Below are 15,948 nucleotides of genomic sequence, written 5' to 3'. Positions count from 1 at the left end.
CTGGGACAAGGGAAAAGCAAGCAAAGTGAGCATGGCCTCCCATCATTACTTTTTATGAGAGCTGTTTGGGGGAAGAATATGAGGGAATGTTATAGGATTTATGATTAAAGAGGGATGCTTAGGGCTACATGAGAACATTTTGATTGAAAATACAACAGTAATGTAATTAGAGCATACCTCCATGGTAACAGTTGATGCTACTGACCACCCACATCTTTTATAGGTAAACGCCTGGCAGGGATTTCGAAACACACAGAAAGTGCAAAGGCCTGCTGGCAGGATTTGAGACTCAATTCTCAGCCCTTCCTGGCCAGACTGGTACTGGTTCAACTTAAGGTCGAAAAGCACAATTAAAAGGTTCCCTTCTAAAATACATTCAACAACCAATTAGTTGGTGCATTTACTTTTAGTAAATGTACAGTATTTCAAGCTATTTCTCACATCACGGTCAATACCGTGATGATTGTATTCTCTGTGAGGTGTCCTAAGGGACAAAACATCCACATGTTCACTGTTGGCGTAGTGAATTCCATGATACACTCAGTGGCCATGAGGTTTACTGTAATCATTCACACCTTTTACAGCTGGCTAAACTGGCTGTTCTGTGGAAATTAGCCTAATTCCTGGGGTACAGAGACTTTTGTACCACTGCTGTTCACTTGAATCATAATCCGTTTATAGTTGTTTTACTTAGGGTCATGGTGAAAGCACATAGAAATGACAGACCTCCTCTTTTTTCAGAGGAGATGGACTGAGTAAATGATGATTAGGTTTCCAGTGTGTGTGTGTGTGTTTGTAGATATGTATTGAAAATACAGTGTGTGAGAGCATGTGTGTACATCTAGCTACAAGGAGGCCTCTGTCTTCAGTGGTTACAGCAGACCTGGTGCCTGGCATTGTTCCAAACCAATGCTGCCTCAAAGAGCCTACTGTAACCAACCGGCCTGTCTGCCCCCATCTCCTCCCTCTCTCTCTCTCTCTCTCTCTCACACACACACACACACACACACACTCACACTCACACACACACAAAGACACAGAATCATACACTCTCAAATTATGAAAACATTCCCAACTAAATTACTGTTGAATAAATATTTTCTCCTCTACATTTATTTTTAGTGCCTCTAGCCTTTTTTTCTCCCTCTTTTTTAAAGTTTCTTCTTCAAATCAAAGGTTTGCCTCTGCCATGGGCAACCTGTTCTTTTTTAGACCCGGTAGCAGGACCAATGTTTTGTCATACCCAAAACAGAATATCATCTTCTCTACCCTCACCTCCTGCTATTAAATAAATCCTTGAGAGGAGATGCAGCAGCGTATAAAATTGTCCTCCTGCAACTTCTCAAACACAGCATTTACACCCATTTTACAGACTTGCAATTACAACCATTACACACAATAACATGGTATTCCAAATGTAAATCACATGTACTGTATGCTTTGACTAATGTACATGTCTCTTTCTTGTTTACCCCCTTCTCGTCCTCTCCCATTCCCCTCTCTTTATTCAATCTTCCTCTGGTGGCTTTCTCACAATTCAGAGCTGCCAATCAAAAATGAGTTTTGTTCTCCCAGCATCATCTATGTTCTTGCTGTCTGAGGCCAAACCATATGATCGGTATAGAGCATTGAGAGAATGGCCAATATTAGTGCTGCTATATAACTAAACAAAATTGAGCTGAATTGCACTGTTGAAAAGAATGCACGTCAGCCAAGCTCAGTGGCTGTGGTCTTGATACCAGAGAGTGACACTAGGTTGGCACCTGTTTTATATAAGCAAAAATTATTGCATCAAGGTAATCGCAACTTTTGTGGTGTAGTCTGGACACCCTCCATGGACATTAGTTTTAAATCTCATTGAACCACCTCCACAAAACAAAAAAGAGACGATGTGGCACACGATGTGCGTGTGTGTGTGTGTGTGTGTGTGTGTGAGTGTATATGTGTGTGAGTGTATATGTGTGTGTGTGTGTGTGTGTGTGTGTGTGTGTGTGTGTGTGTGTGTGTGTGTGTGTGCATGTGTCTGCTTGAGTGTGTGTGTGTGTGTGTGTGCGTGTGTGTGCAGCTTACAGCAAACAGTGTTCTGTGCAATGCTTCAGTCAAATCACCAACCAATTTCTACAATGGACCTGACATGTTTATTTTCAAATGACTATCAATATATCATTACTATATATAGACTTTTAAAATTGCTATTTAGAACTACTCTTAGATTACTATTAGAAGTAACATTTGCGCTTTGTGTAACAGAAGAATTTGAACAGAAGAATTTGTTGCATTGACAGCCTGATGTTCATACACCACAAAGAACTTTGGCTTGTGTCACTGTAGGCATACTTCTGACCAAAGTGAAAAGCTTTAAGCAAACATCAGCTAGACAAGGACCTAAACATGTTTAAACCACAAACAAAAACTCATATTCAACAATTAACTATGTCCAATGGCTTCATCACCTCAGAGAGGACCATATGCCCACCAGTTCTAACAAGCGATAGCAATAGTAACTACAAAAATACCTTTTCACCAAACCACAGAAATATTTCATTCCAAGAGAGGCATAATTTGACAACTGCTACATTCCATCTAAATGGAAATGCACAATCATATAGGGACTGTTGTTGTTGTTGTTGTTATATATTGTTAATATTGAAGAAAAAAGGTTTATATAGCTTCACTAACCAGCTTTAAAACCCTTTCATTACAGGTTTATTAAATACTGGCCTAAGCCCAAATATGGCAGATCAAATATCAGCCATGGTGTTTCTGAAAGATTCCTTGTGTTCCTTTGAGATAAATGCACACAGGATTGTGAACCTACTGTACCCCATGGGGACTAATTGCTGACAGCTCCTAAAAACAGCCCACAGTTATTTTTCTCAATTCCGAACAGTCAGAAATGCAGCATAGCACTCATTTCTAACATGACTGAAATATCTGCGGGCTTCGCAGTTTACAACACATACACATACACACAATCACAAATACTCTATCGGTTTCTTGTGTGAATGTGTCTGTTTGGTCCTAGTGTTTGTGTGGACCTGTGGAAGTACAACCCCAAAACAGAAAAAGTTGGGACGTTGTGTAAAATGCAAATAAAAACAGAATGTCATAATATACAAGTCTCGTAAACCCATATTTAGCAGCAAAAAGGAGATAGACAACATATCAAATGTTGAAAATGAAAATTTGGACTATTTCATGGAAAGTATACACTGTATGTCAATTTTGAATTTGATGCCAGCAACATGTTTCAAAAAAAGTTGGGACGGGAGCATGTTTACCACTGTGCTGCTTCACCTCTTCATTTAACACAATTCTGTAAATGTTTAGGAACTGAGGAGACCATTTGCTACAGTTTTGATAATAAAATGTTGTCCCATTACTCGCCGATTTCAGTTGCTCAACAGTATGGGGTATTTTAGTCATGCTTTTCATTCCATTATGCACCTAATTTGACAAATCTGGACTGCAGACAGGCCATGTTAGCACATGGACTCTTCCTCTATGGAGAAATACTATTTAAATATGTGCAGAATTCATTTTGGCATTGTTTTCCTGAAATATTCAAGGTCATCCCTTGAAAAGACATTGCCTGGATGGCAGTATATGTTGCTCAAAACGTGTATACATCATTCAGAATTGATTGTGCTTTGCCAAATGTGCAAGATGCCCATGCTGTAGGCATTAATGCTCCTCCACACCGTCATAGATGTTGGGTTTCGAACTGAGCACTAAAACAAGTTGGATAGGTTGGATACTTGGAAAGGCCCTCTCCTCTTTAGCCCAGATGAGTCCATGATTTCCAAAAAGATGGCAAACTTTGATTGGTCTAACCACAGGATCTTTTTTCATGTTACCTCAGTCCATTTTAAACAAGCTCAGGCCCAGATAAGAGGGTGGTAATTTCTGTATCATGTCTCAATACAATTTTAGCTGTTACAATTTTTGAATTGAGTATCAAACTGGGCACATAGACAATTGTTATCAGAGGTTTTACTGAGCCCATACAATGTCAGGTCTGAAAACAGGTCTGGTGTTGATGCAGTGCCATCTGAGGTCCAAAAGACCACAGCCATCCAATTTGTTTTTCAGCTATTTCCCCTGTTTGCAACGATTTCTCTTGATTCTCTGAATGTTTTGATAATATGTCCTGTAGATGATGAACTCCCTAAATACGTCACAATTTCATGTCAAGAAGCATGACAAATTATATTGTTTCATCATTTGTGCACACAGGTTTACACAGAGTGATTAATACCCCTACATCTTTACTTCTAAGAGACCCTGCCTCTCTGGGATGCTCTTTTTCATACCCAATCGTGTTGCCAGGTACCCTAATTAGTTGTGAAACATTCTTCCTTTTATTTTCTTTATCATTACACAAGTTTTCTAGCATTTTGTTACCCCCGTCCCAACTTGTTGCTGGTATCAAATTCAAAATGAACATCTATTTTCCATGAAATAGTCAAATTTCTCATTTTCAACATTTGATATGTTGTCTGTGTCCTTTTTGCAGCTAAATATGAGTTTAAGAGATTTGCAGATTATTACATTCTGTTTTTATTCACATTTTTCACAACGTCCCAACTTTTTCTGTTTTGGGGTTGTATTTGCATGCATTTCTCTCGCTAAACTGTTGTCTTGGCGGCTTCTGGCTATGTACTGACTCCAGACAATCTGTGTCACAGTATGTTATGGCACCTGCTCTACCTCCAACCGGAAAGCACAGCAGAGGGTGGTGAAAACTGCCCAACGCATCACCGGTTCCCCACTCCCCTCCATCAAGACCATCCAGGACAAACAATGCTTGCGTAAGGTGCGCAGCATCATCAAAGACTGTTCTCACCCCAACCACAGACTATTCACCCAACTCCCCTCCGGGAGGTGTTACAGGTCTCTCTGTACCCCCAACCCCAACCCCCCCCCCTTGCACTTTTCTGCTTTTTTGCACTTCTGGTTAGACGAAAACTGCACAATGACAATAAAGTTGAATCTAGTCTAATCTTATCTAACCAACAGGGTTTAAATAGCTATAAACTGGAAAAGAAAACCAAAACAGAGCATTGTAATGTAATGGTTATGGGATTTGGCAGACGCTTTTGTCCAAAGCAACATACAATAAAAACAATACAATAGCTAAAATTAACAGTGAACAATTATAATGTTGGTAAGACTACATTAAGGAGAATAGCAATAATAAACAATAATGTCATGTCACAATAGCATAACAAATACTATAATAAACAAACCATAACTAAATGTAACTACACTGTTAGAAAAATTATGGTAGAAATAACTCAATCATCTTGTTGATGATGTTAATAAAGCAAGATTGTCCTCTTGTTGAAGATCCTATTACTCTCTTTGTTCTTAAACCACTCACTTTCCATTCTGTTTTCCCCTTTACTTGATCCTCTACTTCATTATCGTCCACATTTCATCTCTGTCATTGTCTTTTTCTATCTCTCTCTTAGGCTCTTTCTTTTCCCAGTGGCGTGTGGCTCAGCAAGGACCTCTCCACCGCAGAGCACAAACAAGGGCGTCCGCCGTGCTGCCTGACTGACGCCTGGGCTGCCGCCTGCCCCTCCACCCCTCCACCCTTTTGTGGGCAGCCCCAGAGGAAAGTGCAGATCAGCAGCACCACAGCCCCTTCATCAACCATCAACCACACCAGCTTCTAAATGCAGCCATAGACAGAGACAGAGAAAGAAACAGAAACTCAGATAGAGAAGGAAAGAGAGAGAAAGAAAGAAAGAGGGCAAAAAGAGAGAGAGAGAGAGAGAGAGAGAGAGAGAAAGAAAGAGAAAAGAGAGAGAGAAAAGAGAGAGAAAGAAAGAGGGCAAAAAGAGAGAGAGAGAGAGAGAGAGAAAGAAAGAGGGCAAAAAGAGAGAGAGGGAGAGAGAGAAAAGAAAGAGGAGAAAGAGACAAAAGAGAGAGAAGAGAGAGGAGAGAGAGAGAGAAAGAAAGAGGGCAAAAGAGAGAGAGAAGAAAATGAGAGAAAGAAAGAGAGCAAAAAAAAGAGATGAATGTGGGAGATGTGGAACAGAGTATGAAAAAAGGCAAAAAAAAAAAAAAGAGAGAGAAGAAAAGAAAGAGGGATGGTGGGAGTGCAGGCCGGAGAATAAAAAAGACATGGTGGGGGGTGCAGACGGGGAGAGCAGAGTGAGCGTAGGGCTTGGGAGGGGGGTGCATGTGCTTAAGGCTGCAGTTCTCCAGAGGGCCGGCTGTGAGGGCTGTAATCTGCCCGACCGCAGCGAGGTCACTCGCAGCTCCTGCCTTAGCCACACGGATCCCTCACCAGTACCACTCTGCTTGATCAGGCCCCACTCCAGAAGGACATCTCAAAACTGTGGTCGGGCATGTTTGTGTCTGTGGGTGTGTGTGCATGTGTGTGTATGTGTTTGCGATGTGCATTTCTGTGATGTGATGCACATATAAATGCATTGCCAACGATCCAATACATTAAATATACACATAAAGTAGCTGCTATTGTGTTAATACAATTCATACGCTATTGTGACAGTGCAACTTGACACCATTTGATTCTGTTGTACACAAGGGCTGAATATGCTCTCAGAACGTGCTATATTTACCAATGAATAACCAATTAACAATTAACAGCTGACTGAGACACATTGAATATAGACAAACTGTCTTATAACGATGAGAATGGAGTGCCAGACTGCTGATGTGCACGCGGAATGCCTGGAATTGCAGAGTGCAATGTTGTCACAAATTAAAGCATGTCCCTTTTAGATGGCTTCAGATAGTTTGGGTACCCCTTTAGCGCTAAATGGCACAGGACTTAGCGATGATAAATGCTGAATAAATCAGAAGGCAAAAAAGTTGGAAGCAACGGACCCTCAGTTCATCCCAAATTATGCACACTTTTTTTGATTGGGGCAATTGCATTGTGAACCCTCATGCCGACACACCAATAAGAATCAGTGAATATGTGTGCATATGTGAGTCTTTCTCTCTCTGCAATTGCGTGTGTGTGTGTGTGTCTCTCTTAAAAGTTGTATTCTTTTCTACTCTCTATCTCAGTCATCATCAGTGGCAGAGAGGCTGCACTGTGGGCATGTTTGTAGAGCGCTGCGCAGGGCAGAATGAGGGAAAGGAATTCAAGGCTCATCGCTTCTTAACAACAGGATTGTGGGTGAGCAGTGGCCCAGACTACAAGCTGAAGAGGAAATGACTGTGCCACAAGACTGTAATTAAAAACTGGGAATTATGACACTGCAACACAAAGGAGGTCCTGTCTTTCAAATTTGTCAGTGGTTACTTGTACAACAGTGAACTCAATCGTCTATCAACTAAGCTTCTCAAGTATTGTTTGAACGAAACTACATAATCATAATGGGACAAGTGTTAAAATATGGCAGTGAATGTGTATGAAAACACATTGCTATGCATGCCAGCACATGTGCTGCCATCATAAACACACACACACACGCACGCACACTCCTGATAAGATTTGAGATATCCCTTAAACATGTTGTACCGTGCAACTAAAAGATTGTAGAATATGCATGAGGAAAATGAAAGCAAAGAGTCACATGCTCTGACCCATTTCATATGACTGACTGTGTATATGTATACCGTGTGTATACTTTTATAGACATACTGTTCCCTGCAGCTCTGTAATAAGTTTTAGTGTGTATAATAATATATAATGTAATAATATAATGAGTCTCTCTCTGTGTGTGTGTGTGTGTGTGTGTGTGTGTTGGGGACGTACGTTAAAACTTCTCCTAAGAATGTAGGAATGTTGTTTGTCTGGGCTGCCTTAACAGGTTTTTATTTTTTTTTCGTGTGTGTGTGTGTGTGTGTGTGTGTGTGTGTGTGTGTGTGTGTGTGTCTGTGTGTGTGCCTGCCTGCCTGCCTCATGGTCCATCAGATCTCTTAGGGACACCTGTGCCCTCTGTGGGTCACAGTCATGCTTACACACACTGAAGGTCAGATGAGGTCTGAGCCTGGTTCACTGGAAAAGCAAGCACATTTGCTTGCACTGGAAAAGCAAGCACAGAACATTTGACTATCTCTGTTTGCAGAAGTTTATGAATGACATCAGTTGCTGGTTTAAAGAGTTGTACCTGAACAAAAACAATAACTTATGGTTCCAGTTACTATCTGCAGAACTTAACTGAACACAGAAATGTCTCAACCTTGAATCACCTCACATGTAGAATTGAAGAGAAACTTCCATTCTAAATATTGTGTTTTTTTGGAGAAATCTTGTGTCCAAGTGTTGAATTGGGTTTACATGGGATAAGTTCATTTATTGTGAAGAACAAATCTATGAATACAACTGTAAGTATTGGCATTACATTCACCTGATATGAAAGTATATCACAAATCACATAGACTTCTTAAACAAAAAAGAATATTGTAGTGCCCACATCCTTCTTATATGGCGGGAACCTCTCTGATCTATGGGCAGGTTCAAGGCTGTTTTCATAACACTACAACAGAGACCAGACGGATGAACAATGTTGTTCTTTTGCCTGATCTTTCTCTCCTGACCTCTAAAATACCAACCCAAACTGCTGACACACACACACACACACACACACACACACACACACACTTTAAATCACACACACATCAAACCCCTCACTGATTCCTACACGGCTCCTGGCATTTCACTGCACACATTCACTAAACACCTGCAGCACGCAGCGGCCAACAGGCAGTGACTGTGTGGATAAGCCCTGGGCTTTCACAATTACTCATTACACTGTTGAAAGACAAAGAACAAGTGATAGAAAGCCAAAAAGTTACAGGGAAAGCATGTGTGTGTGAGTGAGAGAGAGAGAGAGAAAGAGAGAGAATGTTGTTATGGTGTAGAGGTACCCTGAGTGGGTGTGCAAGCCAGCTGATTGTTTAGGGAGTTGCTGAACATTTGCTAGGGCCTCCCATCTGTAATTTAAAACCTACAAAAATGTCCCTGTATGATGTTAACGTGCATGTCAGCCTTCCTTTAATGTCTGTTTCAGAAACCCAAAGAGATCACTTCTTAAAACCTGACAGCATTTCTCCTGTGGCAGTTAAATAAGATCAGTTTAGGTTTGATTTGGCTTGCTGCTGGTATCCACAAAATAACTAAGATAATTATAACAAAGAAGACCAAAAATAAGCTCTGAACTAATCTAGTCTAGAGACAGTGTAGCCCAGTTTACTCAGAAACCTGAGATGCTAAACAAATAGCAGCATCGTGCCCAAAATGACCCCAAATAGCCACAGGGTATAAATGTAATGAACTCAATAATCAGCAATGTTTTATTGAACTTGTATTCTCATGTTACTTAAAAAATATGTATGGGTATTTATAGGAGTAAAATCTTGTAAAACGCTTTCATAATAAAATGAAATAACTTTATTAATAGAATATATAAGTATAAATATATATATATAAGAATAAACAGCAGAAAAACGGTTAAATTATGCTGTTATCTAATTGAGAGCAATTTACTGTTGAACACAAAACAGTGGGAACATAGTGAAGTAATAGTTAAGTACTGGTATCCCTGCTAATATACTGTATTATGTGGCGACATTTTTACATGAGCACTACTGGCATCATTTATGTAGAGAAGAAGCAAGAGTGAGAGTTGTAGTAACGAGAGAGAAACAGAGAGAGGAGAACATACCCAGAGCCTCCCTGTAATCAACTATCTAGGTCCTGATCATTTGGGCTCAGTACCAGCTAGCAGAGGGCCCCTGTCTGAGAACTCCCACTGAACGCTGTGTGACATTGTGACATTTCCATCCTATCTGACCCTTGGTCCAAAGCTGTGATCCAATTGGCTCTCTCTAAGTCCCTCCTAGACACACAGGAGACCAGCAGGTCAGCACTGATCACACAGCAGTAAAACACCTACTGACAACACAACCATGCTTCTGACTGACACTATGACATTACCCTGATACATGAAATATACACCTAGTCAAACATTACCATCACTATGACATTACCCTGACACATGAAATATACACCCAGTCAAACATACTGTAACCATCACTATGGCATTACCCTGACACATGAAATATACACCCAGTCAAACATTACCATCACTATGACATTACCCTGACACATGACATATACACCTAGTCAAACATAACCATCACTATGACATTACCCTGACACATGAAATATACACCCAGTCAAACATAGCCATCACTACGGCATTACCCTGACACATGAAATATACACCTAGTCAAACATAACCATCACTATGGCATTACCCTGACACATGAAATATACACCTAGTCAAACATAACCATCACTATGACATTACCCTGACACATGAAATATACACCTAGTCAAACATAACCATATACACCTAGTCAAACATAACCATCACTATGACATTACCCTGACACATGAAATATACACCTAGTCAAACATAACCATCATGGTGTTTTTTCCCCTCTATTTATCCATCCCAATTGAAAATATTTTGACTGATATTTTACAATAATAAACAACTGGCCAGTAATAATTGCTTAAACCCCACCAACCATGCAATAATGGTGCAGGAATGAGGAAGAGTGCTGAAGAGATGTTATAGTGATGAGGAGGAGGAGGGCGGACAAAAGGAGCGTTATCCTAGAGACACAGAGCACATACCTGTGGGATGAAATCAAAACCTGGGAGACTTACAGCACACTGTCTGCCAACTGTCAAATATCTGAGTATCTGTTTTACTGAGACAGAGGCTGCCAAGGCCTTAGCCACGGCAGCTTCCTTTCGAGCAAGTGAACTCAAGTTACTCTCTCCCATGGAGGGGCGCTGATGAGGAGCTCCTGAGGTCAAGACACAGAGGCCGAAAGGTCTGGAATTCAGAAGTCAAGTCCACTCCTCATAGGGTGTCTATGTGTGGTGTAGAGCCCTCCCCCAGTCCCTTATTTCTCCAGCACAGCCTGTTCACTCACCAAAGCACCAAATGTACACTAACAGATTCCTGCCACCATTCCTCAGCTGTTGACAGAAACAAGGGAAAACCAAGAGATGAAGGAAGAGGGTGCTCAGGCTGCAGGAGTGAGAGAGGGGAGCGCAAGGCTGCCGTCGTTCCGGACGGCCACATGGAATTTGACCTGAGCGTGTGCCCCTGCATCCAGGGCTGACCGCAGTGCTGCCGAGCTGGCTCAGGGGTTGGGCTTCAAATAAAGACGGCCCATTGGGAACAGCTGCGCCAGCACAGAGAAGAGAGGGCCTACTGTACGGCTGGCCCAACACACGCCTGATGCAAACACTGCAACTGCACACTTCTCACTCTCACTTTTTCTTTCTGCCTCCCTCCCTCCCTCCCTCCCTCCCTCTCCATCCTTCGCTCTCTCTCTCCCTCTTTTCTTTTCCTGTCTCTCCCACTATTCCCCCCTCTAATGGCCGACACAAAAGCCAGCTGCCCTTAATCCCTGCAGGGGCCATCATCTGGATTTTATTTTGTAGCAGTGCAGTATAGGTAAGTGCGTGTGTTTGTGTGTGTGTGTGTGTGTGTGTGTGTGTGTGTGTGTGTGTGTGTGTGTGTGTGTGTGTGTGCTATTAGTGAAAGGCAATCCATTTGATTAAAGGGGTTTGGACCAATTACAGCAGATGGTTGTTCCATGATTGACCCAACCTCAGAAAAGGAAAGCACAACCAGACAGTCGGAAAAAAACAAACAGATCCAGCCTTGTCCATTTCTTGCTAACTCTTATTCACTCTCTCAAAAACTCACACTGCCCTTATTCACGCTTAGACACACACACATGCTGAAATACAGTATACACACATTCACACCCAAACAGCCAACAACAATAATCTACTCCACAAACTGTACTGCCAGCTTAACCATAAACCACCTTGAATGGCACACAACATTCTCAGTGGCTCAGACAAAACACCCACAGAGTGACTGCTGGAAAATTATCAACAAGATTTAACAACTCTACAAACTAAAGATGCTCTGATAGCTCTGCAAGTGACTGGAATTGGACAGTTTCCAGAATAAGCGATGACCAGTGACCAGCTGATCAGTAACAATATCTGATTCTATTGCCCATCAAAATGACACTTTATCATTGACATTACCAAGTCATGTTGAATTTACACAAAAACATCAGCTGGAATGCAGGATGTAAATATTCTATGTTGGTGGTTTCTTCTTTTATTTGAAAAATTATAGTGGATGAGTATCCATAACTTTTTACGCTGTAAAAAAGTTATGCTTTTTACGCTGACTAGCTGTCCAAGTCCTCCATGTTTACAGTTGCCATCCTCAGCCACAACCACAAGATGCTGGAACACTGTAGTTGACTGGACAATGGGCCTCCAATTAGCGGGAGAAGGGCAATGTAGTCCAAATGTACTATATGTAGCCAAGTACTCAAAAGATAGACATCTGCAGAGTAAGCACAGCCTGCAAAACTTTATCTCTGTGGGGCCATTAGAAAGCACACTTACGGAAAAGCCTGAGAGCTCTTCTGCCCCTGTCTTTATCAGTAGGGGACTTACTTGTGACATTTCTCTCCCATCAGATGAGAGTAGGTCAGGTCCATCACCTCTGGCATTCAGACAACAAGCATACTGAGTAGAGTGGATGTGTGTGCAGTCTAGCAATGTGGTAATGTACATTTACATCAACATGACATGAACACAGAGCTCTTCACATGCCGAGAGTACACACATTTTGCATGGTTAAAAAGTATGCTGTAATGTGGTTCCTTTTGTCCTGTGGCTGGCACATGAGTGATGATGGGTTTTGTGTGTGTGTGTGTGTGTGTGTGTGTGTGTGTTGTGTGTGTTATGGTGTATAAGTCTGTCACGGTGGGTACATTGCACACAGTGTGAGTGTGTGTGTGTATTTGTATTTGTGTGTGTGTGACACTAGCCAGAGAATGCCCGAGAGCTTGTCACCAGATGAGTGAAGAGAGGTAGCTCTCTACCACATTCTTCACAGGCACAGTGACACAAACACACACGGACACAAACACCCACACACACCAACTTGATCATTTGATCTTTACTTGTTACCAACTTAGGTGTGATTCTCTGATGGGGGGTGGTTGGTGCGGGTGTTTGAGGGAGATAGATGACAGACATGGAGAGAAAGACCGGGTATTTCTGAGCTAGACAGTGAATAAGTTTAGTTAGAATAAGTTAAGTTCACACACACGCACACACACACACACACACACACACACACACACACACACACACACACACACACACACACACCCCTGTTCCAGGGTATCTGCACAATTGTTAAGTACACATTTAAGACCTCATGACCTCTAAAAGAAAAGAAATACCATTATTACAACTGGCTATGGCTAATTGTATGGAAAACCAACAGCACAGCGTAGCCCAGTTGTTGGAGAAATAGTGCTGAGTGCAGTCTGATGACACTAAACACAACAGCAGACATATTCACTAGTAATTGTGAGAATGGTCATTGTTGTGGGATAGGCAGGTAAAATAAAACAGTGAACTAAACAAAAAAAAAAAGGAATTCTGCTCCAGATCAAATTCTCAATCCAGAGCAGATCCTACAATTCCAAATAGTTTAAAACATTTTTTAGGCCTTAAATATCAAAAACTGAATTTAACAACTTTTAAGACTGGAATACCGTGAGGACCCCACTGTTCCGAGAGCAGTACCTTAACCCTTAAAGGTGTAGGTTTTTGAACGTTCTAAGTTCCGCAACAATTGAAGGTTCTAAAATTCTATGTTGAATTCAATGAACCCAGATATTCTTTAGAACGTTCATTTCTCAACATTCCCGTCACACCAGTGTGACGGTACTCCTTTAAGGGTTAAGACTCCCATGGCAGGCCACACATGTAAAAGCTTGTGAGTTTGTGAGTGTAGCCACTACCTCTGACAACAGGAGTGAGTCTGTGAGATATGCGGATGTGTGCATACGTGTGTGTCGGTTGGTGTGAATGTATCAGAAGAACAATGATACGCCTGGAATGTAGAGTGTCTGGTTGGGGGCCTTCATACTGGAGAGTACGACAGATCTGAACATGCATAACTATCTCTCTCTCTCTCTCTCTCTCTCTCTCTCTCTCCCCTCCCTCCCTCTCTCTCTCTCTTTCTCTCTCTCTCTCTCTCTCTCTCGCTCTGAAGTGTGACAAACCTCACACAAACAGGTCTGAGACATTTATGAAGCAAGACCCACGGCAACCAGAAACAGTAAGTGTGTTGTTCGTGCACTAACCCTGTGGAGGTACCCAAGGACACAGACGCCAGAGAGGAATTCAACTTTCTGCTGTCCCACAGTCTCACCTCCTGCTGCCGGACCTACACACACACACACACACACACACAAACAGAGACACACAATTGATGCACAGAAATGCACAATGCTAATGTGAGCTGGGCTGCTGTAAGCCTGAGGAAATGGGGCGGAGAGGACTCACCTGGTTGAAGCCTGTGCTCAGGAAGCAGTCATCTCTAACCCAGAGGACACACGAGTCCCGGTTATTCTGCAGGCCTGCAACACTCTGCCCAGGACACAAAAGCAAAGCACATGAGCAGCAGTGGCAACAGGCTCTTTCCATTTGTGAAGGATTTTCCAGAGAGAAAGACATATGGCAATTAAACTCCACTGCAGCTACAGAAGGATGAAGGACAAACACATACACACACCCACACAGACACACACACACATATATATCGCCGCGCATGCCGCACGCGACACCGCATACGCGACGCCGCGCACGCACGCGACGCGACGACGCGACGCGACGCACGCGCCGCGCACGCGACGCACTCTGTTAGCAATCTACACACTGTGACATGATGAGAAGATAAAACAAACTGGTGACAACATGTTTCTGTCTTCCTCCCTTTCTCAACCTTATACGTGTACATGCATGCTCAGAGCCAGTCTGGAATGATCTGAACTGACAGATGGATAGACAAGGAGTCACCCTCACTCACACACACACACACACACACACACACACACACACACACACACACACACACACACACACACACACACACACACACACACACACACACACACCACACACACACACATCCCATCATCACTTTAACATGTGCCAGCCACAGGACAAAAGGAACCACAGTAATGCAAAATGTGTTTACTCTCGGCATGTGAAGAGCTCTGTGTTCAAACCATCTTGATGTATTATGGGATACGACTGCAAGTAAGTATGGGACAGGTGTCTGCCAGCCTACTAAGTCTTAAGTTGGTAGACCATATTAGGTCAAAATCATGTGCTACAGTGACTATTAAATGTTTATCATGTTGATTCTGACAGTGGTGCTTATGCAGTGAACTCTCTCTTGGGTATGATATTAATACCATCATAAAAACTTCAAGAAGCTGTACCATGAGTGCATGCTATTCTGCCTGCTCAGAGAAAGTTCCAGAAGGAGACAAAAAGTCAGGCAGGGTAACTCTAATAGCTGCCTGTGGTGTTTTGGTGTCATAGCAGATGGATTAAGTTAAGATGTCACCCATAAAAGTTTCCGGACCACTGTTTGAGCACATTGGCTATCCTCTTAGTCCCACAACAGCTCAACTGCCCACAGACAAATTAATATATACAATCTCATCAGGCAGATGAAGCCTGTATTTGTATATGTATGTATACAAATACGTTCAGCAATAACTGTGAGTGTAAGATGTGTAACAATTTAAAAAATGTCCCCATGAAACATCTAAAGTGCACCCGTCACTGCCTGAACCACTGGGGCTGCTCAGCTGGACTGTCCCCATGTGTTGTGTGAGCCACTGAGGCTACTCAGCTGGACTGTCCCCATGTGTTGTGTGAACCACTGAGGCTGGTCAGCTGAACTGTCCCCATGTGCTGTGTGGGCCACCTCTAGCTCAGCTCCACACCATCTCAACACAAAGGAATCTTATCAGCCCACTCCCAAAGGAAAAGATGTCTGGGACTCATCCACAAGCACACTCACTCGCTCT

General features: G+C 42.3%; 1 protein-coding gene across 2 annotated transcripts in view; it reads right to left on the bottom strand.

Annotated features, from left to right (window-relative positions):
• LOC125295563 (mitochondrial import inner membrane translocase subunit tim16-like) overlaps positions 1-15,948 on the bottom strand; it is a 104,507-nt gene that overhangs the window by 44,382 nt on the left and 44,177 nt on the right. For both annotated transcript variants that reach the window (XM_048244879.1, XM_048244877.1), the window contains exons 8-9: positions 14,411-14,494; positions 14,209-14,291 (exon numbers count right to left, since the gene is read on the bottom strand). In XM_048244879.1, coding sequence (XP_048100836.1) covers positions 14,209-14,291; positions 14,411-14,494 — 167 coding nt within the window. The remainder of the gene's footprint in view (positions 1-14,208; positions 14,292-14,410; positions 14,495-15,948) is intronic.

Source organism: Alosa alosa, chromosome 6 (assembly GCF_017589495.1).
Source record: "Alosa alosa isolate M-15738 ecotype Scorff River chromosome 6, AALO_Geno_1.1, whole genome shotgun sequence".
Lineage (NCBI taxonomy): Eukaryota > Metazoa > Chordata > Actinopteri > Clupeiformes > Clupeidae > Alosa > Alosa alosa.
This window is presented reverse-complemented; position numbering and strand designations above follow the sequence as displayed.